Genomic DNA, 25,348 nt, shown 5'->3' with positions numbered 1-25,348 from the left:
CCATTCCGGTGTAGCGCGGTTACCAGGGTTTTAAAAAGTTTTTAAATTTGACACAAATTTTGTTGACACCGCGCGCTATAAACTAAAGTCCACGCGGACGAAGTCGCGGGCAACAGCTAGTTATGAATAAAAACAAAATATATAATAAAGTAGGTATGATTAGTTCTGTTACAATGAAGTAAAAAATAAAACGCCATCTGTTTTCATATATTAGAATTAAAATGTTGATTGCATTGACATATTTTCTGGATGGAATATAGGCCAACACGGTACACTCGAACTCCTTTATTTTAGAGCACCTTAGTGTTGTCAACTTGTCACATATATTAGAAATGCAGTAGGAGTTCTATAAGATAAGATAGATTGATTATCATTATAGCAAGTGATAATATTATTAAACAATATTCTAACGTATTAAAAACTATAAACAAAAACATAATAAGTATGATTAGTTCTATGTTACAATGAAGTAAAAAATAAACGCCATTTGTTGAATCGTATTAGAACTAAAATGTTCATTGCATCGATATATTTCTGGATTTTTTATAATATTATACATAAAATATATTTAAGATTTTTGAAATATTATTATGATACATATTATATAATATTTAATACACATCCAAGACCCAGGAACATTGAAAACTTTATGTTCCGCCTGCGGGACTCGAACCCAGGACCCCCGGGATGAGCGCTGGCCACGCGCAATGCGAATTCATTTTCATCGATATTTTCATGGAAATAAGATATTTTCCCACATCAAAATGTAGCCTATGTCCTTTCTCAGGCTCTAGAATAACTATGTACAAAATTTCATTGCAATCGGTTCAGTAGTTTTGGCGTGAAAGCGAGACTGACAGACAGATAGACAGACAGACAGAGATACTTTCGCATTTATAATATTAGTATGGATAGTATGGATTTTATGTATGATAATATGTATATTATAAGTATAGTATAATATTATACAATATATATTTTATAAGTATAATATATATTTATTATTTTTTTCTGTCTTTTCCTCTTTCAACTCGACTGGCACCTATACAACTTTGTCCTTGTATCGCCCAAAGGTTGACTGGTAGATAATGCCATACGGCATTAAGTCCACCTTTGTACCTATATGTGCATAAAGTTTTTAAAATAAGTAAATATGTAAATATAACACGCTGATTAAACAGATTAAATGATAACATTTGCATTACAAGCACAATATTTTATTTTTATTTTATTTCAATTTTCGTGGCAACCCTGGCATATCTGCCCTGTCATCGGTGGCGGCATCGTGCGACGTCAAAGGCATTTCGTTACTGTAGGGACTTATATTGCTATACTGTGCGATAGCGCTGAGCCGGGGCAGACCGACCACCGCACCGAGTGAGTACCTGCATCGGCAGTCAATAATTTACACGTTAGAGAATAGAGTCCATTTTCCACCGCATCTGCAACAAAAAAAGGAAAAATAATACCTAATATTGTGTGCATAATGATTGTGATTTGTCAATAAATCAGTCTGCTCGGGATGTCGATCGTCGGAATTGGCCTAACGAATATGTATACAGTGCAACCCGCCCCCGGTCCCTGTGCCCCTGCCCCCTGGACCTGAAAACTGCCAAACCAACGGCCAGCGCCTCGCCGTATTACATTACGACTAGCCGTAGGTGTTGCATCATACATGGCGTATGGACGCCAAAATCCGAGTATATTCTGGCGGAACCGTCGTGTTTCGAAACGGCTAGGTGTTTGAAAACAGCTGACCGTAATATAATACGACGGATTATACGATCCGGCTGCGACATAGCCTGCCTGCAATCTTTATGCTTTTTAGCCAGGGGCGGATCTTGAATTTGTGGGGCCCTGGGCTAATACTGCTTAGGGGCCCTACCTAATTACTCAACTAATTGCCATTTTAACAAGAAACTGTTTTCTATAGTGATGTAGGTATATCTATACTAATCTATACTACTATTATAATGATCTATACTAATATTATAATTGGGAAGAGTTCGTTTGTTTGTTTGATCGCGCTAATATCAGAAACTACTGGTCCGATTTAAAAATTCTTTCAGTGTTAGATAGCCCATTTATCTAGGAAGGTTATAGGCTATATTTTATCGCGCTAAGACTAATAGGAGCGAAGAAATAGAGGAAAGTGTGGAAAAAAACGGGACAAATTATTTGAAATGGTTTATTTGAACGCGCTAATCTCAGGAGCTACTGGTCCGATTTGAAAAATTCTTTCAGTGTTAGATAGTCCATTTATTGACAAATATATTATTTATTGACAATAGGCTATTTTTAGGGTTCCGTAGCCAAATGGCAAAAACGGAATCCTTATAGATTCGTCATGCCTGCCTGTCTGTCCGTCCGTATGTCACAGCCACTTTTATCCGAAACTATTAGAGCTGTACTATTGAAACTTGGTACTTATGTAGATGTAGTCTGTGAACCGCATTAAGATTTTGATACAAAAATGGAAAAATTATTAAAAATTTTAGGGGTCCCCATAGGTACAACTGAAACAAAAATATTTTTTTTCATCTAACCTATGCGTGTGGGGTATCTATGGATAGGTCTTTAAAAATCATATTGAGGTTTCTTACATTATTTTTTTCTAATCTGAATAGTATGCGAGAGAGACTCTCCCAAAGTGGTAAAATGTGTGTCCACCTCTAACTTCTAAAGTGATGATAATTCTAAAAAAAATATATAATGTACACTACTACAAAAATACTTGACACATTCCATCAACAAGTGTTGAACGTCTTCGACTTGACCACAAGTTTCACAATTCGGTGAGTCAGCCTTATTTATAAAAAATGCGAACTTTCTTAATGGAATGTGTCCAGGTCTCAGTCTAAACGCTAATTTTACAACATTACGACTCGACTCTACTTCCTCTCTGTGCCAAATAACAGAAAAATTGCTGCTCCAGTAGTTCGTGAGATAAGCCCTTTCAAATAATTTCCCCCGTTTTTCCATAATTTCCTCTATTTCTTAGCTCCTTTTAGTCTTAGCGTAATAAAATATAGCTCATAGCCTTCCTAGATAAATGGTCTATCCAACACTGAAAGGATTTTTCAAATCGGACAAGTAGTTCCTGAGATTAGCGCGTTCAAATAAGCCGTGTAAAATAATTTCTCCCCGTTTTTTCCACATTTTCCTATATTTCTTCTATATAATTTTTATTATTGACAATATCGTCTATTGGTTTCAGTTCGGTTGGGGGCCCTCTGTATTCCCGGGGCCCTGGGCTGCAGCCCAAAAAGCCATATAGTAGATCCGCCCCTGTTTTTAGCATCACAAAAACTTACTTTTTAATTACATAACATACATAGATGTATCCTCAAGGGGAGTGCATTGTTACTGAAACTTTTTTGGCAGATAAGCCGCGGGAACCATACGCTTTCCCGTAGTAAAAAAAATCCGTTTGTACCAAATGACAAAATTGGTCTAGCCTAAATGGCTATTCGTAGCGACCAAAAAGCTTATCCTACTAATCCTACTAATATTATAAAGGCGAAAGTATGTATGGATGTATGGATGTGTGGATGTGTGGATGTATGGATGTTTGTTACTCTTTCACGCAAAAACTACTGAACGCATTTTAATGAAACTTTACAATAATATAGCTTATACATCAGAATAACACATAGGCTACAATTTTAACCGACTTTCAAAATGGGGGAGGTGTTATGTTCGTTTTTTTATATTCAACGTTTACTCCGCCGTTTGTTAACCGATTTTCAAAATTTTTCTTTTGGTATATAGGGCATCATCCCAATTTGGTATTATATTCACAAAAGTGGTGATCTGATGAAGGATCCATAAGTAATCGAGGGAACTCCTCAAAACTTATAGGAAAACATGTGGTGACTTCGGTTTCGTGAGAAGTATTCTAAGCATATGCTACCAACAAGTAAGATTTTGCACCGAGATATACCTGGTATACCGTGGTTCGGAAGGTGCTGAGAGAACTCCTGATTCTTTATAGATACTAGTTTGGGAGTTTCGGCGTTATTTTAAGAACAGAAAGCATATGCTACTATGCAAATTACATTCATCTTCATCATCATCATCATCACTACCATATTATACCATTTCATAGTATTTTAGATCGAGACTCGAGTTTGTCAAGCGATAATTAAAAAAAATCTATACCTACCTAATATTATAAACCTGAAGAGTATGTTTGCTTGAACGCGTCAATCTCAGGAACTACAGGTCCGATTTAAAAACTTATCTCAGTGTTAGATAGATCATTTATCGAGTAAGACTATAGGCTATATTATATTATCACGCTAAGACTAATACGACCGAAGAAACTCAGGAAAATGTGGGAAAACGCGGGAAAAATTTTTTATGGGAAAATGTACGGTTTCTGTAAAATTCCTAATTTACGCGGGCGAAGCCGCGCGGCGCGGGACATCTAGTCTCTTTATATTAGTCCGAACGAGCTGGAAGTGTATATTATATGTAGCGGTACCTGCAGGCGGGCAGGAAGCGGGCGTCGTGGGCGCGCTGCAGGGGGTGTCTGGCGGGGCGAGGCGCAGGGAGGGCGCGCGCGCCGCACCGCCCGCACCGCCGCCACCGCGCCGCGCACCGCCCGCCGCCCAGGTACATGTACCTGGTACACACATGACACAACACGTCGTTACACATTGTAGTTTTTGTGGAATTGTAGAAATCGTTTTTTTTTTTTTTTATGAAATAAGGGGGCAAACGAGCATACGGGTCACCTGATGGAAAGCAACTTCCGTCGCCCATGGACACTCGCAGAATCAGAAGAGCTGCATGTGCGTTGCCGGCCTTTTAAGAGGGAATAGGGGCGGGTAGGGAAGGGAATAGGGGAGGGTAGGAAAGGGAATAGGGTAGGGGATTGGGCCTCCGGTAAACTCACTCACTCGGCGAAACACAGCGCAAGCGCTGTTTCACGCCGGTTTTCTGTGAGAACGTGGTATTTATCCTGTCGAGCCGGCCCATTCGTGCCGAAGCATAGCTTTCCCATTGTAACAAACATAGTATATTTAGGTCCTGTTTCTCCACTTCCAGATAAGTGCCGGATAGGCTATCCACAACTTATTTGTCAGATGATCCATACGGCATACACTATCTTTGTAGATATCCTATCCGCCACTTATCAGGATGTGGTGAACAGGCCCTAAATATGGTTTCTGGTTATGATAAAGTAAAATGTTTTCCCCTTGTTTAACGACGAGAAGACTCTCGATAAACCTGAACATAATAAAATAATTATTACAAATAAAACTACTTTACCATTAATTGCTATACTTTTTACATAAAAGAGGATTTTTAAGATAGAGGTTAAACTGGGTCTAAAATGGAAGTAAGTGTATGGACTGACCGAATGGCGTCCATCTGTTGTGTAGGCGTGTGGTCGCTGGCGGCGTGCGGCGGCGGCTCCGCCCCCACGCGCAGCGACTCCGGCTCCACCCCATACTCCAGCTGCAAGTTGCAACACGCGATCGAGGTTTACGGTTACGTTATGTCTATGGTAATACTTAAGAAAAACAAGATTAATGTAGTTGTATTTTTTAATGTATTTTTTTCTATTTAAGTTAAGGTACTATATATCTAGTTGTAGATAAAACATTTATAAATATTTGTTAATGACTGTTTGCCACCTAAATAAATAAATAAAATAAAAACGAGTAAGTAAACGTATATAACAATTATTTTTCCCGTGATCTACAAGTGTAACAAAACTGAGTAATAATATTTTAGGTGAAAAAAATTTTGGTCTTTCAGCAGGAACACAGACACTCCTGCTGAAAGACCAACATTTTATTTTACTTTTGTATGGGGAAACTTATGACGCTGGGGCGCTTGCCCATACAAAACTGTAAAAGCAATTTGGTCTTTCAGCGCTGCCACTTTCACAGCGAACTCTATATAAGGAAAACATACAAACCCTAAAGTATTATCACTTAGTTTTGTTACATGTATAAATCAAATTTCAAACAGCTAATAATTTGTACCAAATGGTCGACGAACAAGTGGCAGTAGTATTACGGCCGTTCCCAATATTAGATCTATCTCTGGTTTTACCCTACTAGAGATAGGAATAGCTCACATGTCTAATGTGAGCTATTTCTATCTCTAGTAGGGCAAAACCTAATTAGAGACGTAATATATTTTATGTCAATTCAATGTTAGCTGCGATCGGTTGCATGTCAAACCAGAGATAGATTGTATATTGGGAACAGCCGTTATAGAAGCGGGAGGTACTCACGTATAGCGGGTGCGGTCTGGCGTGCGGCGCGGCGACGGCGGTGCGCGGCAGCCCGTCCCACACCCGCGCGCCGCCCGCGCTCACGCTCGCGCACTCCTCTACAACACACAACACACCATGAGTCATGACACCACACGTTAGTCAACACTCAACATATTATTATGTATTATCAATTTGTCGTCGCGAATACTCTTATAAAACATTTGTAAAAAAAATGTTTGGACATTTAGGGTGGGTTGCACCATTTTGCATTGTAGTTAAAGTTACAGTTATAGTTAAAGTAAGTACTTTAACTATAACTGTAACTTTAACTACAATGCAAAATGTCAAATCTTTGGTTAAAGTTAAAAATGGACGCCATCAAGACGCCATACTTAACCATAACCATAGAGCTCGACAAGGCTTTAAAGCACGTGGCGAAAAAAGGAACTAACGCTGTCATCATACAAAAACGCCATTTTTGACAGTTCTCCTTTACCAGGAAGCGCCCCCGCCCACGTTTTTATAAAGCCTTGTCGGACCAGCAAGTGCCAGCAACGTCTTCTGTCAAATTCTGTGGTCAAAGGTAAGGTTAAAGTTAAATTAGCCTTAACTATAACCATAATTTGATCATAACTTTAAGTTTAACCACGCCTCTGGTGCAACCCATCCTTAATAATAATAATAATATAATAATATCTATGGACGCTTCACACCACGTCAGTCTGGTCCCGTGCTAAGTACCTGAAGGACTTGTGTTACAGGTACCAGACAACGGAAATACATATATTTAATACTTTTATACTATACATATATTTAAGATTTTTATTATATCATACACATATTTAATACACATCCATGACCCAGGAACATTGAAAAACTTTTTGTTCCGTCGGCGGGATTCGAACCCGCGACCCCCGGCTTATGAGTTGCCGTGGTTGCCACACACTCTAACCATTGAGCCACGGAGGTGGTCAGATGACGCCGCACACAGGGCCTTTTGAGGTATCTAGCTTGACAAAAAGAATTTTAGGTACATGTAAATTAAGCTGTTTTTCTTTGCCAAACACTTCATTTACCTTTTGACTACACAATAGACAAAAAAAACGGTCACCACACGCCGGGCAAATAATACAATAGGAGGTAGAAACTTGTTATGTTAGTTGTTTCTTACGACTATTCTGAGCGGTTGTGTTTTCTGTGCTTTTAGAAGTGAAATATTTTGTGGTCGGAACCGAATTATTTTATAACTAGCTGTTGCCCGCGACTTTGTCCGCGTGGACTTCAGTTTATAGCGCGTAATGTCAACAAAATTGGTGTCAAAAGCTTTTATAAAAAAACCCTGGTACCCCTTAAATCAATACAGCTGTGCAGTGTGCACACAATAAGTACTTCATTTTTTTATATTAAACTTTATATTTTATGCCAAATTTTAAAGCTTATAACCCCCCCAATTACACAACTTTACCCATAAACTATTTATCATTGATAGGTTTAGCCATAATTTCACCAACGTCTGTTAGTGTTAACAGCCTGTTAAAATGTCCTGTCTTCTCTTTCATTCATATGAAAAACGAAACAGCTAACGTGATACTAATTCGAACATTAACTTTAACAGTCGTTGGTGAAATTTGGTCTTAAGGTTACGTCACTGCCTGCACAGATAAAGTACTGAGTTATTTAATACCGTAGAATAGATATAACAATAAAAAAAAATTGAGACTTAAATGTAAGATGATACCACCTCTTATAGAAAGACTTTTGAGCAAGCGTCAGCGCGATGTAGAAGACGCACGGCGCCATCTATTATGAATTTTTTGAACAAATTTACGACCCTTACAACCCTTTTTTCCAGTAAAAAAGTAGCATATGTCCTTTTTCAGGCTTTAGACTATCTGTATACAAAATTTCATTACAATCGGTTCGGTAGTTTTGGCGTTTGGCGTGAAAGCGAGACTGACAGACAGACAGACAGACAGAGATATTTTCGCATTTATAATATTAGTATAGATTATGTGCACACAGCACAGCTGTTTTTGGGTATTTTGATTAATTAAGGGCCGCGCTACACCGGAATGGCAGCGGCTAGGCGAGCACTTTCAGCGCTGCCATTCCGTTGTAGCGCGGCCCTAAGAGGGGTACCACTTACTAGGGTTGTAAAAAGTTTTTGAATTTGACACAAATTTTGTTGACACCGCGCGCTATAAACTAAAGTCCACGCGGACGAAGTCGCGGGCAACAGTTAGTTATGAATAAAAACAATAATATATAATAAAGTAAGTTAAGATTAGTTCTGTTACAATAATGAAGTAAAAAATAAAACGCCATCTGTTTTCATATATTAGAATTAAAATGTTGATTGCATTGATATATTTTCTGGATGGAATATAGGCCAACACGGTACACTCGAACTCCTTAGAAATGCAGTAGGAGTTCTATAAGATAAGATAGATTGATTATTATTATACCAAGTGATAATATTATTAAACATAATATTCTAACGTATTAAAAACTATAAACAAAAACATAATAACTAATAAGTATGATTAGTTCTATGTTACAATGAAGTAAAAAATAAAACGCCATCTGTTGAATCGTATTAGAACTAAAATGTTCATTGCATCGATATATTTCTGGATTTTTTATAATAATATACATAAAATATATTTAATATTTTTGAAATATTATTTTAATACACATCCAAGACCCAGGAACATTGAAAACTTTTTGTTCCGCCTGCGAGCTCGAACCCAGGACCCCCGGGATGAGCGCTGGCCACGCGCAATGCGAATTAATTTTCATCGATATTTTCATGGAAATAAGATATTTTCCCACATCAAAATGTAGCCTATGTCCTTTCTCAGACTCTAGAATAACTGTGTACAAAATTTCATTGCAATCGGTTCAGTAGTTTTGGCGTGAAAGCGAGACAGACAGACAGACAGACAGAGATACTTTCGCACTTATAATATTAGTATAGATTTCAATATGGATAATCAAGCTTGTGGTAAGTACTTTTGATTATAGTTTTAAGTAACACAAAAAAATAATTTAATAATTCACAATCCTTAGTTACAATTGAATCGCTAAAAAATGGATACTTTTTGCCACACAGTCCTCCATAGTCTTTGGTAAAGAACGCTAAAGAATAATTTTACTTTCTATATTTGGAGAAACATGTGGGCTATCGAATATAAGATAAATTAGCTGCAAATACTTGCAAGTTTTTTTTTTATATAATTTTTTTTAACAGGAACTTCAGAGAAAGGGCAACGAAATGAAACATTAATCACTCGAAGAGAGTTTTTTTGCACCTTCAAACCAACGGATATCTAGCATTAGCACAATCATCATCGATTGACTATGTACAACAAGATTAACCTGAAACCGAACCTCTGTATTTTGTGAGTTATTTAGTTACTAAAATTGATATTTTAATGGTTGTTTCTTTTATTCTCACATTGCTTATTTAATTAATTTTAAAAAGTGGCCAAGTGCGTGTCAGACTCGCGCACTGAGGGTTTCGTACAGTTATAGAGGAAAAATAGGCCAAATTTTAATAAATTTATTGTTAAGTCTCGCGACAAGCTTTTATTATCATGCAAATTGTATAATATATTGAGGATTATAACTTAATAGTTAAAACTTTTAAGGAGAATCTTATTTTCTTCTTTTTAGACTATTTAAATAAAAGCTTTTTTTCAAAAACCTTTTTGTTTATAATTTATTTTTTGTTTTTTAGTTATCTCTGGCTAGATTTCTGCATGACTAAAAAGTTAAATTTCATTTTAAAAAAGTGACTGGATTCAACCGGGCATTTTATGATACCCGGCTATCAGTCACGACATTTCACGTCACGTCACGTGACGTCATGTAAAGTCACGACACGACACGTAACGTCACGTCACGACACGACACGTCACGTCACGACACGACACTTCACGTCACGTCACGACAAGACACGACATGACACGCACGACACGACTTTAATATTATTTTTCAATTTACTCTCAATTAGCCCTTTCATTTGATACCCATATTGCAGAAGTGCATTAAAAATAACTATTCCCCTATCTTGGATGAACCGCCATGTTGGATGTAGACTGAAATTACATTCGTTTTTGAGTTACTCTCAAAAAGCCCTTTCGTTTAATATCCATATTGTAGGAATGCATAGAAAATAATTATTTCGCCATCTTGGATGGTCGGCCATATTGGATTTAGCGTGATGTCACATATCATATCGTGCATGGTCATCCAAACTTAACGCGTATGCAAAATTTCAGCTCAATTGGTTAAATATACCTTAAAATTGAGTTCCAAAATTCCACCGTAACATACATACTTACATACAGAGCAAGTTAAATAAAAGCTTTTAATTAAGAAATTTAAAAAACCCCGCCAAACAACTTTAAAAAGTAATGAAATAGTATATTTTACTGACTTTAATTGTTGTCACGGTGTGTCGGGGGACCGCCAACAGTGTATTTTGTATCGCCATGTTACTGATTATCTCGATTTGGTTCGCTGAAAACTGACCCTTAAACTATAATGCTGTGGGAAATCAAACATCTACATTCCATACATACATACATCCCAATGAATGCCCTAGGAATGTCCTTTTGGATGAGGCCGTCAATATGAGTCCAAACATGAAACCTCCACTTTGGGTTCATATGGAGCTGGCTCCTATAGTAACACCTGGATTCTGCAGCAGCAGCATGCAAAAATTTATTGGTTAGCTACGTCTTACTAGTGGTCGCAATTAAAATGAGCCCACACACGAAACCATTGCTCTAAGTTGGTGAGGAGTTGGGTATCCTATTGATTACCAGGTGATGCTGCAGCACCAGGTCAACTTTCCATTAATGTGTAAATATTCATAAATGTCACGAACTAGAATGCAATAAAGCCCACCAAACGACTGCAAGTTGCTAATAGGCCCTTCACGAACCACGATTATTCAGCACGGAGTAGGTTGATGATGATGAACTATAGCTAAGAACACTCTCAATTAAGTCAGCTTTCGAACAAAGAAAACTAGATCAAAATCCGCCCACCCGTTTGGATGCTACGATGCCACAGACAGACAGACAGACACGTCAAACTTATAACACCCCACTTTTTGTCGGGGGTTAAAACAGATCGCAGGAAGTTTACAAACGACACAACTTAAAAGGCAGCCCTCGTATGTAGGTTTTGAGACAACATTTAGGGTGCCAATATAGAAATATTTACAGACTTACAGCTGGGTATCTCGAATTCCGAGGTGAACTTCCTATACTGATTGGACTATAATTAATATTTTCGCGAATCGCGCGGCACATTGCCGCTGCACGTGACCATGGCGCTCGTGGCCAATGAGTTGCTGGCGTTCATCCAGCACGCCATCGACACCATGGACGAGGTCAACATCATTCAGATCTGCAAGTCCTCCATCACCAGTGAGAAGATTTGCAAGGGGAAGCAGCTGCTGTATGAGACGCTCGGCCAGAGCGCGAACATGCCGTCCCGACGAATAGACGGAAACGAAAGGAGCGTGAAGGACATCATGTCCCTGCTGAAGCAGACCGATCCAAATGAGGTTTAGGCTTTTGTGGCTAAAGAGCTGCACAAGCTGCCGCCCGTCACGTTGGACAACGTCGACGTCGTCAGCCTGCTAACGTCGTGGACTACATCAGTAAGAAGACATCCCTCTACTTGAGGATCGAGCGTCGGCAGTCTCGCCACAACGTCAACTTTAGTTCCTTTGTGGTGAGAGTGCTGACCCATCTTCTTCCGACCTTTGAAGCGGAGAAATTCTGGCCGACTGCTGTGGTTTACCGAAGGTTCCAGGGGAGACTCCGGAAAGAAACGCGCGTCACGTCGCCGTTAATTCGTGATAAAATGTAATTAAGTATATGTAATTTTATGTATGTTAGTCACTAAGGGATATATTGTATGGGTCTACGTAGCCTGATTTAAATAAATTAAAAAAAACCTACATTTAAGCAAAAAAAAAACGGCAAGTTTTTAACTGTGTCTTACATGCTTCTTTCACTCGCGTCTTCAATTGCAATAAACATTGCGATGCCGCGTAATACTCACCGAGGAGATCGGGCTTGGCGGTGGCGGCGGCGGGCGGGGCGGCGGTGAGGGCGGCGGCGAGGCGGGCGAGTGGGCGGGACAGTGCGTCGCCGCCGCAGCCACACGCGCGCGCCGCCAGCACCAGCCGCCGCAGCAGCGACACCGCCGCCGCGTCCGCCCACAGCTCGTACCCGCCCGGCGCCGCCGCCCCACCCGCCGCGTGCAGCGCCGCCAGCGCCGTTAGCACCGTGTGCACCGCGCGCTGCAGCGGCCGCCGCAGCCCCTGCAGCGGCTGCAGCGCCGCCGGCAGCGCGGGGTCGCTCGACGTGTCCAGCTTGGCCTCCAGCGCCAACAGGCTCTGCGGCAGAGGGAAGCGTCAGGGGGAGTCGGCGGGGTCGTGCGAGGCGGGGTGGTGGGGTGAGGGCGGTACCTTGTCGTCGGGCGCGTCGTCGAGCAGCGCGGCGAGCGGCGCGGGCGCGTCGGGGTCGGGTCTGGCGGCCGCCGCGCCCGCCGCCCACGCCGCGTGGCACATCTGCAGCGCCGTCAACGCCGCCGCGCTCCCCGACCCGCCCGCGCTCAAGCTGGACCGGGTTAAGTGCATATCGTTAACATTAACAAAGTATTGTACTTACTTACATACTTAGATTACTCGTACATGTTTACCGATATTATTTTTTACTTTTTATTTAATGCTTGGATCGTGTGAGTAGATTTTATAGTATCGATTTTCAAAGAACTGCGGGCCTAAAAAGGCCACATTACGCAATACTGCTAAAAAGAATTCAATTACCGAATTCTTAGCAGTTCCTCTAAAATTTCGTAAAATGGACGCATTCTCTATCAATACTGCTCCAATTCAATTCATCCGTAGATTCATATTTCTGGCGTATGTTGCCACATAAAAATAATTTAATCGATTTTAAGCGACCTTACCGATTATCTGTATTTGTATTAAAATTGTGAGTCAAAAATGTTTTGTCTTACAAAGTAATAATATTTCTTGTTAAAAATCGATGAAAGCGATCAAATGTACGGTAAAAAACTCGAGTTTAAAGTAAAAAATATCAGAAAAAGTTTCGTTTTATACGACTGGCAAGAAATAAACGTCTTAAGTGTCATAATCTTCTAATTGTCAAATGTCAACCATAAAAATGCAATTTTATTTGTTTACGTTGGTCATTGGTGTTGAGAACTAGAATTTTTTGTGAAAAAAATCTACGAACACTTCAACCACCAATGTTAAAACTGCATTAGGGCGAAACACTTGAGTTTTGAGCAATAAATCTCGGTTAATTTGGTGGCTCACACAAGCTGCGTTGTGGGAAGTTTATGGAAACTCACCAAGACGAAAAAAATTAAGTTTTACGATGGAATTCGATTTTAGCAAAGTTTTTTACTGCTCTCGTTTTGTTAGGATTGTGTTGTTCTTCAAATCAGTGGCTCTTTGCATCGCAAGACGTAAAGTCTCGAAATTTTTGAACTTGCATAAAGTTTTTGGAATTACTGAGTAAGTACACTTATCTTAATTCATAAATAGGAAATATACATTTACTTGTACAATTATATTACTACATGTGGTAGATTAATAATCAATATTATAATTAATTTATATGTACTTAGTTATATTGAAAAAAAGAAGAAAATTATTTGTAATGAATTGCTAACATTTTGATGTACGTAATTCAATTGTTTGATTTTATTACATTTGATAAGAAGAGTAATTGTTCAAGTTTGATTTAATTCCTAACACTTCTTTTAGGTACAATGGAGAAACGTCTGCCTAGCAGAGTGTCTGAGGGTCAGTGGAATATTTTAATAGATTTCCTTGAGCAACACCCTAATCTAGCTAGAGCACGTGGATACAACAACAGTGCGCATGGAAGAGCTGAGTCATTCCACTTGTGGCAAGAGGTGGCTAACTCGTTGAATGCAGAAGGTTCTGGTACAACTAAATCTCCGAAGGAATGGTCTGAGGACTGAATTATTCTCTTTTATCCTCTCAATGCGGGCAATACGACGAGCGTAATACGAACTCGATAAATACGCAAGCAAAATCTGGTATCGATCGAACTGAATTGAGATTTTTAACGTTACGAGCTAAATACTAAATGAATTTAAGACATTTCGACACGTTCGACAAATATAGCATCGTGTAGTGTGTACCTGTAGAGCGCTATGCGCAGCTTGAGCCAGCCGTGGTAGTAGTACTGCTGGAACGCCGCCGGCTGTCGCTGGAAGTTCTCCGTCAGCCTGCCCACGCCCCACACACACACTAACATTATAACTATTTCGTGAATAAATAACAATAATTAGTATGTAAATAGTACTATACTATAGTACTATAGTAGCGTAAGGTTAAGTTCATCTGCACAATACTGCACGTTTTTTGCAGTATACGTCTTAAGGTGACATCGCGTTAAAGTAAAATAAATTATAAGCAAAAAAACTAAAAAGTATTAAATAATTCTTACTCTATGATAGTGCCTTTTTCAGAATTCGTCTAAATCTCAACTATTTCTGTACATACAACAGTCATCATTACTTTGAAGTCGGTACCAGTCCCAAAAGCTTCAGATATTCTGACATTGACTGAACTCACGATAAAATTAGCTGGTACCGACTTCAAAGTAATGAAGACTGTTGTATGTACAGAAATAGTTGAGATTTAGACGAATTCTGAAAAAGGCACTATTATAGAGTAAGAATTGTTTAATACTTTTTAGTTCATATTATTATTGTTTTTACCTTGGAAGTCGGTTTTAATTTTTTGTTAAAAATAATTATTGTCGGTCGCGATTGGCCGCGGTAAAGATCGGAACGGCACCTTAAGTATATGTCCACAGTGTGTCTATACTTTCGCATTTCTACTGGTGGCCGTGATACTGGTTACTGGTGTGTTTTCAACGACTTGTTGGATTTGGAGTCGGTCAAAATAAAAAAAATATACATATGTGTGTTAAAATCAATGTCGCCAAAGTTTAAATAGAATAGGACAAAGTTTTTTTTTTTTCAATTTGATAGACAACGACTGCCACATGGATTTGTAGACTCGTATCATTAACAAAGCAGACTGAGGCACGTACGAGTAGGATCGTGTATGTGTTTGCGTGTTCGTGTCTGTGGTCACCTCTCGCAGACGGCGTCGACGACGTTGGGCTTGAGCGTGACGAGCAGGTCGAGCGCGTCGAGACCGGCGACGAGCGCGTACTCCAGCGCGCCCGCCGTTGCCGTCACCGACAGCGGCGTGGGGATGTCCGCCGCCGGCGCCGCCACCCGCCACGCGTGCAGCTGCGACCGCGAGTCCACGCACACCACCACGCCGCCCAGCGCCGACATGTCCGCCGCCCGCACCGTCGCCCCGCCCCCGCTGCCCGCGCCGCCGCCCTGTGCACACACCGCGTCACTCCGCCGCACACACCGAGCCCCGCCCGCCCCCGACGACCCGCCACTCACCGTCTGCGCCCCCGACCCGTACTTGGTCTTCTTGGGCGGCGTCCCGGCCCCCGCCGACGCCTCGGGCGCCGCACCCGCCCCGCCGCCCGTCCCCACCGGCCGCGACAGCAGCTGAGCGAGATTATATTTAATTAAACCGTGATTCACATACTATGTTTTGTTCTAGTTTTAATCTACGAATCGTGATCTGATTAACATTAAAATTAGGAACGAAGTTCTATTTATGTGCGCCGGCACTCACGTAGTGATGCGTGTCGCGCGCCAACAGGTGCAGGTGGTGCGGCGTGGCGAGCACGGCGTGCGCAGCGCCCAGCGGCGTGCGCGCGGCGCTCACGCACGTCACGCCCGCGCATCCCGACCCGCCTTCCGCCTCCAACGCCCACGAGCACGTCTGCTGCCAGCTCTGCGGACGTCGGATACGACCAGTGAGTTAACGTAAGATATAATTATCGCTGCAGGTCTTATTGCATTAAGCGCACATTTGGCAACGATATCAAAATACTTAGATACGACGTATGCCGTCAAAACTGTAGCAATGTTTTTGCATGCAAAATGTGTATCGAGAAAATATTGTCGTCCTTTTTTTCTTACAGTAATAGCATATACTACTTTCTCTTTCGCTCATTTTACGCTTTAATCGAATCGAGAAAATATTGTCGTCCTTTTTTGTCTTACAGTAATATCATATACTACTTTCTCTTTCGCTCATTTTACGCTTCGCTTTGATTTTTCTCTTAAAATGGAAGACAATAATTTAAATATTAATAAAATCTTAGTAATTACGTGTGAAATATTACACCTTTGGCTTTATTTGTATTCCTCGTTTTGTTACTGCACTGTCGGAAGGCACATGACGGCATTCTGGAGCGAAATGTAGCGAAAAACAACGCGGTAATTCATGAATTAAACACGTCCGGCTGTTACCGCGTCCTAAGGCACACTGCTCTCAGATGAGTGAGCTCACTCATTTCGAGGGTGACACATTTTAGCGCTGACGATTGTATGGAATGCCTTTTCTAACTTTCTAATTCTATGACATTTGGTATAATAGAGAGTTTTGTCTATAATTTGTCCATTGCACTGGTATGTCAAAGGTTTTTCTATGTTTTCATACATGAAACGCTAAATTTCCATATAACTAAATTTTCAACAATTATTTGTGTAAATAAACAATATCAGAACCGCGACGTCTATGTCTATGTTCCAGTGAAACGTTTCTGTTCTCGACTACAACGAACGACGATCTGCGCCGACTACCTGTCGAGCTGTATGTCGCAGCCTGCACAGGTAGACGTCATATACACCGTTTACAGCAAGTGTTTCGACCGCCTCCATCACACTGTCCTACTCCACAAGTTGTCAGCTATCGGCATAAGGGGGGATCTGTACAGCCCCCCGATGCACGATCGTCGGAAAGATCTCACGTGAAAAGATTTCATTATTATGTCAGTATCACAGCGATTCACAAACTTTCCGTCGCCGGAATGAATCCGAAACCAAAGAGAATAATTGACACTAGTTTTTTTTTTGGCAATAAGTGCTACGGTATATATTATAGCCTTGGTTATTCATCGCTGTCAGTATCAAGATAAAAGATGGGAAAATAATTGTCTCCAAATTTTCCTGCACCTCTTAATTTAATGAACAAAATTTTTAGACTTTAGTACGAATTTGGACATATTCTAATAACCGGTCCCAATCGTTCGACTCGAGCGATCTTTGCACGAAATATTTTGAGTGTGAAGTTTTGAGAATAAACAAACTGTGTTACGCTCGTAAAAATCTCATAATTCGGTATTTTATTCGAAGATGAATTCTTCTCACATCCTGAGAATTGGGCCCCAGGTGCGCGTGGTTTATGGCGGTTGCATACTAAGGTATCTATCTCGATGGCCGCCGCGGTCTGGCCGCTGCGGCTCTTGTATGGAAGTGAGACAGGCATGTTACTTGTATTATCGAAGCAGCTTACTTCTCAAAAGTAATGTCAAATGTGTGCCTTACGCTCTGGAGTTAAGGCTGAATTTGTTATGTTCAATTTTAGTGACATTGGTGACCTTGACATGGTAATGACGATGATGATGATGAATGTAATTTGCATAGTAGCATATGATTTCAGTTCTTAAAACAGCGCCTAAGCCCCCAAACTTGTATCTATAAGGAATCCTTTTCTCTTAGTATCTTCGGAACCATAGTATACCTCGGTGCAAAATCTTGCGTTTTGGTAGCATATGCTTAGGATGCTTCTCATAAAACCAAAATCACCATATGTTTCCATATAAATTTCGAGGAGTTCCCTCGATTACTTCTGGTTCCCATCATCAAGTCCCCACTTTTGTAAAAATGGGACCAAATTGGAGTAAAACCTAATACAACAAAACAAAAATTTCGAAAATCGGTTCACAAACGGCGGAGTAATCGTTGAACATACAAAAAAAAATTAAAAAAAATATCCACAGCCGAATATATAACCTCCTCGTTTTTTGGAAGTCGTTTAAAAAGCATAATTTTAAAATAATATTAGCTCGATGCACTCCTTCACCATATAAACTACTAGCTGTTGCCCGCGACTTCGTCCGCGTGGACTTCAGTTTATAGCGCGCGATGTCAACAAAATTGGTGTCAAAAGCTTTTATAAAAAAACCCTGGTACCCCTTAAATCAATACAGCTGTGCAGTGTGCACACAATAAGTATTTCATTTTTTTATATTAAACTTTATATTTTATGCCAAATCTTAAAGCTTATTTAGCCCTCCAATTACACAACTTTACCCATAAACTATTTATCATTGATAGATTTAAGGTTACGTCACTGCACAGATAAAGTACTGAGTTATTTAATACCGTAGAATAGATATAACAATTGAAAAAAATCGAAACTTAACTGTAAGATGATACCACGTCTTATAAAAAGACTTTTGAGCAAGCGTCAGCGCGATGTAGAAGACGCACGGCGCCATCTATTATGAATTGTTGGAACTAACTTAATTTGAACAAATTTACGCATTTTCAACCCCTTACAACCCTTTTTTCCAGTAAAAAAGTAGCCTATGTCCTTTCTCAGGCTTTAGACTATCTGTATACAAAATTTCATTACAATCGGTTCGGAAGTTTTGGCGTTTGGCGTGAAAGCGAGACTGACAGACAGACAGAGATACTTTTGGCGTTTGGCGTGAAAGCGAGACTGACAGACAGACAGACAGAGATACTTTCGCATTTATAATATTAGTATAGATTATGTGCACACTGCATAGCTGTTTTTGGGTATTTTGATTAATTAAGGGCCGCGCTACACCGGAATGGAGCTGCCATGCGAGGCGAGCACTTTCAGCGCTGCCATTCCGGTGTAGCGCGGCCCTAAGAGGGGTACCACCAGGGTTTTAAAAAGTTTTTAAATTTGACACAAATTTTGTTGACATCGCGCGCTATAAACTAAAGTCCACGCAGACGATGTCGCGGGCAACAGCTAGTTATGAAATATCTGTTTTCATATATTAGAATTAAAATGTTGATTGCATTGATATATTTTCTGGATGGAATATAGGCCAACACGGTACACTCGAACTCCTTTATTTTAGAGCGCCTTAATCTGTTGTCAACTTGTCACATATATTAGAAATGCAGTAGGAGTTCTATAAGATAAGATAGATTGATTATTATTATACCAAGTGATTATATTATTAAACATAATATTCTAACGTATTACAAACTATAAACAAAAACATACTAACTAATAAGTATGATTAGTTCTATGTTACAATAAAGTTAAAAATAAAACGCCATCTGTTGAATCGTATTAGAACTAAAATGTTCATTCCATCGATATATTTCTGGATTTTTTATAATATTATACATAAAATATGTTTAAGATTTTTGAAATTTTATTTTAATACACATCCAAGACCCAGGAACATTGAAAACTTTTTGTTCCGCCTGTGGGACTCGAACCCAGGACCCCCGGGATGAGCGCTGGCCACGCGCAATGCGAATTCATTTTCATCGATATTTTCATGGAAATAAGATATTTTCCCACATCAAAATGTAGCCTACGTCCTTTCTCAGACTCTAGAATAACTGTATACAAAATTTCATTGCAATCGGTTCAGTAGTTTTGGCGTGAAAGCAAGACAGACAGACAGACAGAGATACTTTCGCATTTATAATATTAGTATAGATAACTGTGCGAAATTTCAGGCACCTACGTTTCCCCATTTTTCGTAAAAAGGGTTACAAAATTTTTCGCTCACGTATTAATATAAAGATATAATCTATACTAATATTATAAATGCGAAAGTATCTCTGTCTGTCTGTCTGTCTGTCTGTCTGTCTCGCTTTCACGCCAAAACTACTGAACCGATTGCAATGAAATTTTGTACACAGTTATTCTAGAGTCTGAGAAAGGACATAGGCTACATTTTGATGTGGGAAAATATCTTATTTCCATGAAAATATCGATGAAAATTACTTCGCATTGCGCGTGGCCAGCGCTCATCCCGGGGGTCCTGGGTTCGAGTCCCGCAGGCGGAACAAAAAGTTTTCAATGTTCCTGGGTCTTGGATGTGTATTAAAATAATATTTCAAAAATCTTAAATATATTTTATGTATAATATTATAAAAAATCCAGAAATATATCGACGCGATGCAATGAACATTTTAGTTCTAATACGATTCAACAGATGGCGCTTTTTTTTACTTCGTTGTAACATAGAACTAATCATACTTATTAGTTATTATGTTTTTGTTTATAGTTTTTAATACGTTAGAATATTATGTTTAATAATATTATCACTTGCTATAATAATAATCAATCTATCTTATCTTATAGAACTCCTACTGCATTTCTAAGGAGTTCGAGTGTGTTGTGTTGGCCTATATTCCATCCAGAAAATATTTTTACATTTTAATTTAAATATATGAAAACAGATGGCGCTTTATTTTTTACTTCATTATTATAACAGAACTAATCATACCTACTTTATTATATATTATTGTTTTTATTCATAACTAGCTGTTGCCCGCGACTTCGTCCGCGTGGACTTTAGTTTATAGCGCGCGGTGTCAACAAAATTTGTGTCAAATTTAAAAACTTTTTAAAACCCTGGTAAGTGGTACCCCTCTTAGGGCCGCGCAGCGCGCTACACCGGAATGGCAGCGCTGAAAGTGCTCGCCTCGCCGCTGCCATTCCGGTGTAGCGCGGCCCTTATTAATCAAAATACCCAAAAACAGCTGTGCAGTGTGCACATAATCTGTACTAATATTATGAATGCGAAAGTATCTCTGTCTGTCTGTCTGTCTGTCAGTCTCGCTTTCACGCCAAACGCCAAAACTACCGAACCGATTGTAATGAAATTTTGTATACTGATAGTCTAAAGTCTGAGAAAGGACATAGGCTACTTTTTTACTGGAAAAAAGGGTTGTAAGGGTCGTAAATTTGTTCAAAAAATTCATAATAGATGGCGCCGTGCGTCTTCTACATCGCGCTGACGCTTGCTCAAAAGTCTTTCTATAAGAGGTGGTATCATCTTACATTTAAGTCTCGATTTTTTTCGATTGTTATATCTATTCTACGGTATTAAATAACTCAGTACTTTATCTGTGCAGGCAGTGACGTAACCTTAAGACCAAATTTCACCAACGACTGTTAAAGTTAATGCTCGAATTAGTATCACGTTAGCTGTTTCGTTTTTCATATGAATGAAAGAGAAGACAGGATATTTTAACAAGCTGTTAACACTAACAGACGTTGGTGAAATTGGGGCTAAACCTATCAATGATAAATAGTTTATGGGTAAAGTTGTGTAATTGGGGGGCTAAATAAGCTTTAAAATTTGGCATAATATATAAAGTTTAACATACAAAAATGAAGTACTTATTGTTTGCACACTGCACAGCTGTATTGATTTAAGGGGTACCAGGGTTTTTTTATAAAAGCTTTTGACACCAATTTTGTTGACATCGCGCGCTATAAACTGAAGTCCACGCGGACGAAGTCGCGGGCAACAGCTAGTATCCCTATAAAAGTAAGTTCTACGCGATACTACCATAGCGAGAGTAAACACTGTTATACTCGATTTACACTCGCGCGTGTGAGATATTATCCGTTTTTGAACATATTTATGTATATTAATGGCTATTATTTCAATAATAATCTTAAAAGAAATAATTATTTATGGTAACAATGGTCCTTATTTAATAAATTAATGATATTTGGACGACAAAATATATAATAGTATAACATTTTATCTTTAAACAGACAATATTAATTAAGGTTTCTGGTTATGATACTTTTGTTACAAAAAATAAATGATTTAATTAAAAATCTAATAATTGAATACTTGATTTATGATGATTTTCAGGATAATTGTAAATATGAATCATTGTTATTAGATACAAGCCCTGGTAGTCAGACGTGGGGCATAGTGACGTCATGTCATTGGGATTGTATATAAGGCGGGTTGTCGGATGGAGGGGGCTCACTCTCTCTCTTGCCGTAAGCCTTGTCACTCTGCCTCCTGTCAATGTGAATTGGCTCTGAGTACTTCGAACAAAGATCGTTATAAGTTAAGTATTTAAAGTATTTTATTGGTTTAAACGCTTCTAGGCCTTTTGGCTAAAATCAAGTGTTAATATCTGTTCTTTTCAGCTTAATAATTGTTTTTTTCAGAAAAGTTGTTTCGATTGCTTATGAAAATGAGGAAAAGCTAAGTGAATTGTACTTGTAAAGTATTAAAGTGTTTGTATTGTATTTACTAGTGTAATAAATTAAGTCTTATTACTAGTGTTTATGATTTATACAATACTTTTAATTTGCAAGCCCTAAGCCATTTCTGACATCAGAAGTGGGATTGGCCCTTACGCCGTTGGATTTTAATGCATTTTTTTTCCTTCCAGCAAAAAACAAAATGGATGTAAACTGGTTAAAAAGTGTTTTCGAACCGAACAATAAGCGAATACAAAATGGATGCCAACTGGTTAACATTAAGGCAGTTATATCAAATCTAAATCTAAATAACGATGGCGTCGCCCTGCCAACGAAAGAAACAAGACGGTTGAGCTAAAGTATACCTTGTGCAAAATATTGAGGTGTGGATTTTGAATTTATCTGGTGCAAGTTTCAATTGGTTGAAAAGGCCCTGAAGGGCTCTTGTTTAACGAGGTTTGAAAATAGGAAATGGAGACTAGAGAACTTTTAAATCGTATCTGAAAGTCTTTGTTCTGCTTAAAAATATATAATTTTATTAAAAAAAAAAGTGAGAGAGAACTGAAGCTGTAATGTACCTCTCTGACTCCGTTGAATCATAATCTAAATAAGTTCGTGAAACGATTTTGTTTTGTAACGGACAAGGATGTCATTTACGGAAGCTCAAGTTACATATTTAACTTGTGTACTGTGTAGTGTGGAATATGCGATATAATTTATCTTGGTTTGGCCATTTTAATAGATCTGTCATTGGTGTTAATAAGCTGCTTACATTCTCGTCAATTGAACATAATAATCTTCCCAAAAATTTATTTTTACAAACATAACTAACAAAACCAAAGAACAAAACAGTAAACACCTTAGCACCACATGCACGGCATGCACCACAGCAAAACCCGCACATATTTTGAATTTTGAAATAATAACAGGCAAAATATGCTGACTGTCAGTGTCATAAATGTCATTTCTGACGTTAGTTCATTCCCTCAGTGACACTATTTACTAGGGTTGCTGAGGATTCCTCTTACTCTTCCTCATAATGAGGAAGTTCCGCAATATTTTGGGTTCCTCAACCGTTACCGCATCCTCATAAATAAAAATACAAAAATCCTCTTCCGCTATCGCTTCCTCAAAATTTAAGAGGAATTTATGAGGAATTTCACTGCGCATGCGCGTCGCGTATCCGATCGGCAACGCACACGCCAGAGCGCGATGCCGGACCGAACGGGCGAGCGAGACCTCCCCTCTCGCCACCCGCGCTGTTTCTTGCTTGTTTGTTTTAATTTGACATACCTATTAGCAAGCGTTGTTTTGTTTACGCGTGTACGCAGCTACGCACGCATTGCGAATAATCTAATAATTTGATTTATTTTATCGAAAATCGAAATTAGACCGAAGTGTAGTGCTATATCAGGTGTCCCCAGCCTTTTTTCTCCACTGCCCACTTTGAGAACAAAATATGTTTTAGCGCCCCCATTGTTTCACGGTTCACCTACTTTCTTTTCCTAATTTAAAGTAAAAGGCATTTGCCACAACTTTGTCGGTAATATTAGCCCCCCCAGCCTCTACAAAACGCCGCCATCAGTCGCCATCTCTCCGTAAGAACCATCCTCGTACTTCAAAGAATATTTAAAAAAAGAATTAGCGAAATCGGTCCAACCGTTCTCGAGTTTTGCGCTTAGCAACACATTTAGCGACTCATTTTTATATTATAGATAGAAAAGACATTGTCATGTTATGTTGTTTTTACTAAAATATTATTGAAAAGTTGATTATTTTTTATAAAAAGGCTGTTTAATTGATCTGTCAGGTAAGATTTTTGTTGATCTCTTGTTTCTCAATAAGATTTGATTAAATAAAACATTTTAAATTCTGATTTATTGTTTTTTTTTTTGTAGTATTCTCTAATTCCGGAACTGATTACGGAATTCCGGAATTGAACCTGTAGTATCGTAACTCAGTTCCGGAATCGAACATCGTCGATATTACATGCCCTAGTTGAGTTGATATAAAAGACTCACGACAGTGTTGAAACAGTCGGCGGTCTTAGGGGGGCCGACGGGCGCGGTGCCGCCCTGGCCCTTGGCGAGCAGCTTGTGCACGGGGTAGGCGCGCTCGGCGAGCTTCCACAGCGCCAGCTGCGTGCCCGCCACCAGCAGCGCCTCGCCGTCGTCGCGCAGCCACCACGCCACCGACACCGGCACGCCGGCCGCGTCGTCCGCCAGCTGCAGCGCCGGCAGCGGCGACAGGCGCAGCGCCAGCGGCCGCGCCAGCGCCCCCGCCGCGCAGCGCACGCCGCGCCGCCGCCCGCGCCGCCACGCCGCCGCCACCAGCACGGTGCTGCCCTTGTGCGCGATGGAGGCGCACACGACGTGGTCGCGCGCGCCCCGCAGGCAGTCGGTGGCGGTGAGCGCCGCGCCGCCCTCGCCCGGCGTTAGCGCGCCGACCAGCCCGGTCGCCGTCACGACCACCGCGCCCGCGCACGCCACCCCGCTGTCGACGCCGACTCAATTTGTGTAATCGAAATAGTATTTTTTCTTTTGTGTGTTTTACGGTTGTAACTTGTTTTGATTCATTAGGTTGCCTCCTAATGAATTAATATTGGCTCCGAGTATACAAAAAAAAAGCCTTACCCGAAACCTTTTAGTGTAGGCGCGGAGCGGAGCATCTGAATCCTCTCCGGTATGGGGGCATCGGGCTTCTTTTCGAGAGTCACAAAACGACGTCCGTTGTGGAAGAAGGATGCCTTAATAATGCGCTCCCCTGAAAATAAATACTTTATGTGAAAGTGAGTTTAAATTTGTATTGTTAAAACAACTGGGTAAAACCCAATAAACCTAAGAAATATTATGATACCTGTGATTCCATTTTGGAGTAGTTTGTCACTTTCGGTCCCATTT

At 39.8% G+C, this 25,348-nt stretch overlaps 1 protein-coding gene and 1 pseudogene across 1 annotated transcript in view; one reads left to right on the top strand and one right to left on the bottom strand.

Annotated features, from left to right (window-relative positions):
* Positions 1-1,294: 1,294 nt before the first annotated feature.
* LOC121738405 (mediator of RNA polymerase II transcription subunit 16) overlaps positions 1,295-25,348 on the bottom strand; it is a 50,269-nt gene continuing 26,215 nt past the window's right edge. Inside the window, exons 4-15 of the mRNA XM_042130435.1 lie at positions 25,082-25,211; positions 24,470-24,941; positions 15,993-16,154; positions 15,768-15,862; positions 15,426-15,701; positions 14,462-14,548; positions 12,729-12,879; positions 12,320-12,656; positions 6,254-6,351; positions 5,366-5,466; positions 4,487-4,627; positions 1,295-1,442 (exon numbers count right to left, since the gene is read on the bottom strand). Of these exons, the coding sequence (XP_041986369.1) occupies positions 1,406-1,442; positions 4,487-4,627; positions 5,366-5,466; positions 6,254-6,351; positions 12,320-12,656; positions 12,729-12,879; positions 14,462-14,548; positions 15,426-15,701; positions 15,768-15,862; positions 15,993-16,154; positions 24,470-24,941; positions 25,082-25,211 (2,087 nt within the window). The 3' untranslated portion in view covers positions 1,295-1,405. The remainder of the gene's footprint in view (positions 1,443-4,486; positions 4,628-5,365; positions 5,467-6,253; positions 6,352-12,319; positions 12,657-12,728; positions 12,880-14,461; positions 14,549-15,425; positions 15,702-15,767; positions 15,863-15,992; positions 16,155-24,469; positions 24,942-25,081; positions 25,212-25,348) is intronic.
* LOC121740164 lies at positions 22,339-22,453 on the top strand (annotated as a pseudogene).

This window comes from Aricia agestis, chromosome 2 (genome assembly GCF_905147365.1).
Source record: "Aricia agestis chromosome 2, ilAriAges1.1, whole genome shotgun sequence".
Classification (NCBI taxonomy): domain Eukaryota; kingdom Metazoa; phylum Arthropoda; class Insecta; order Lepidoptera; family Lycaenidae; genus Aricia; species Aricia agestis.
Note: the sequence above shows the minus strand (reverse complement) of the source record. Positions and strands in the feature narration are given on the sequence as shown.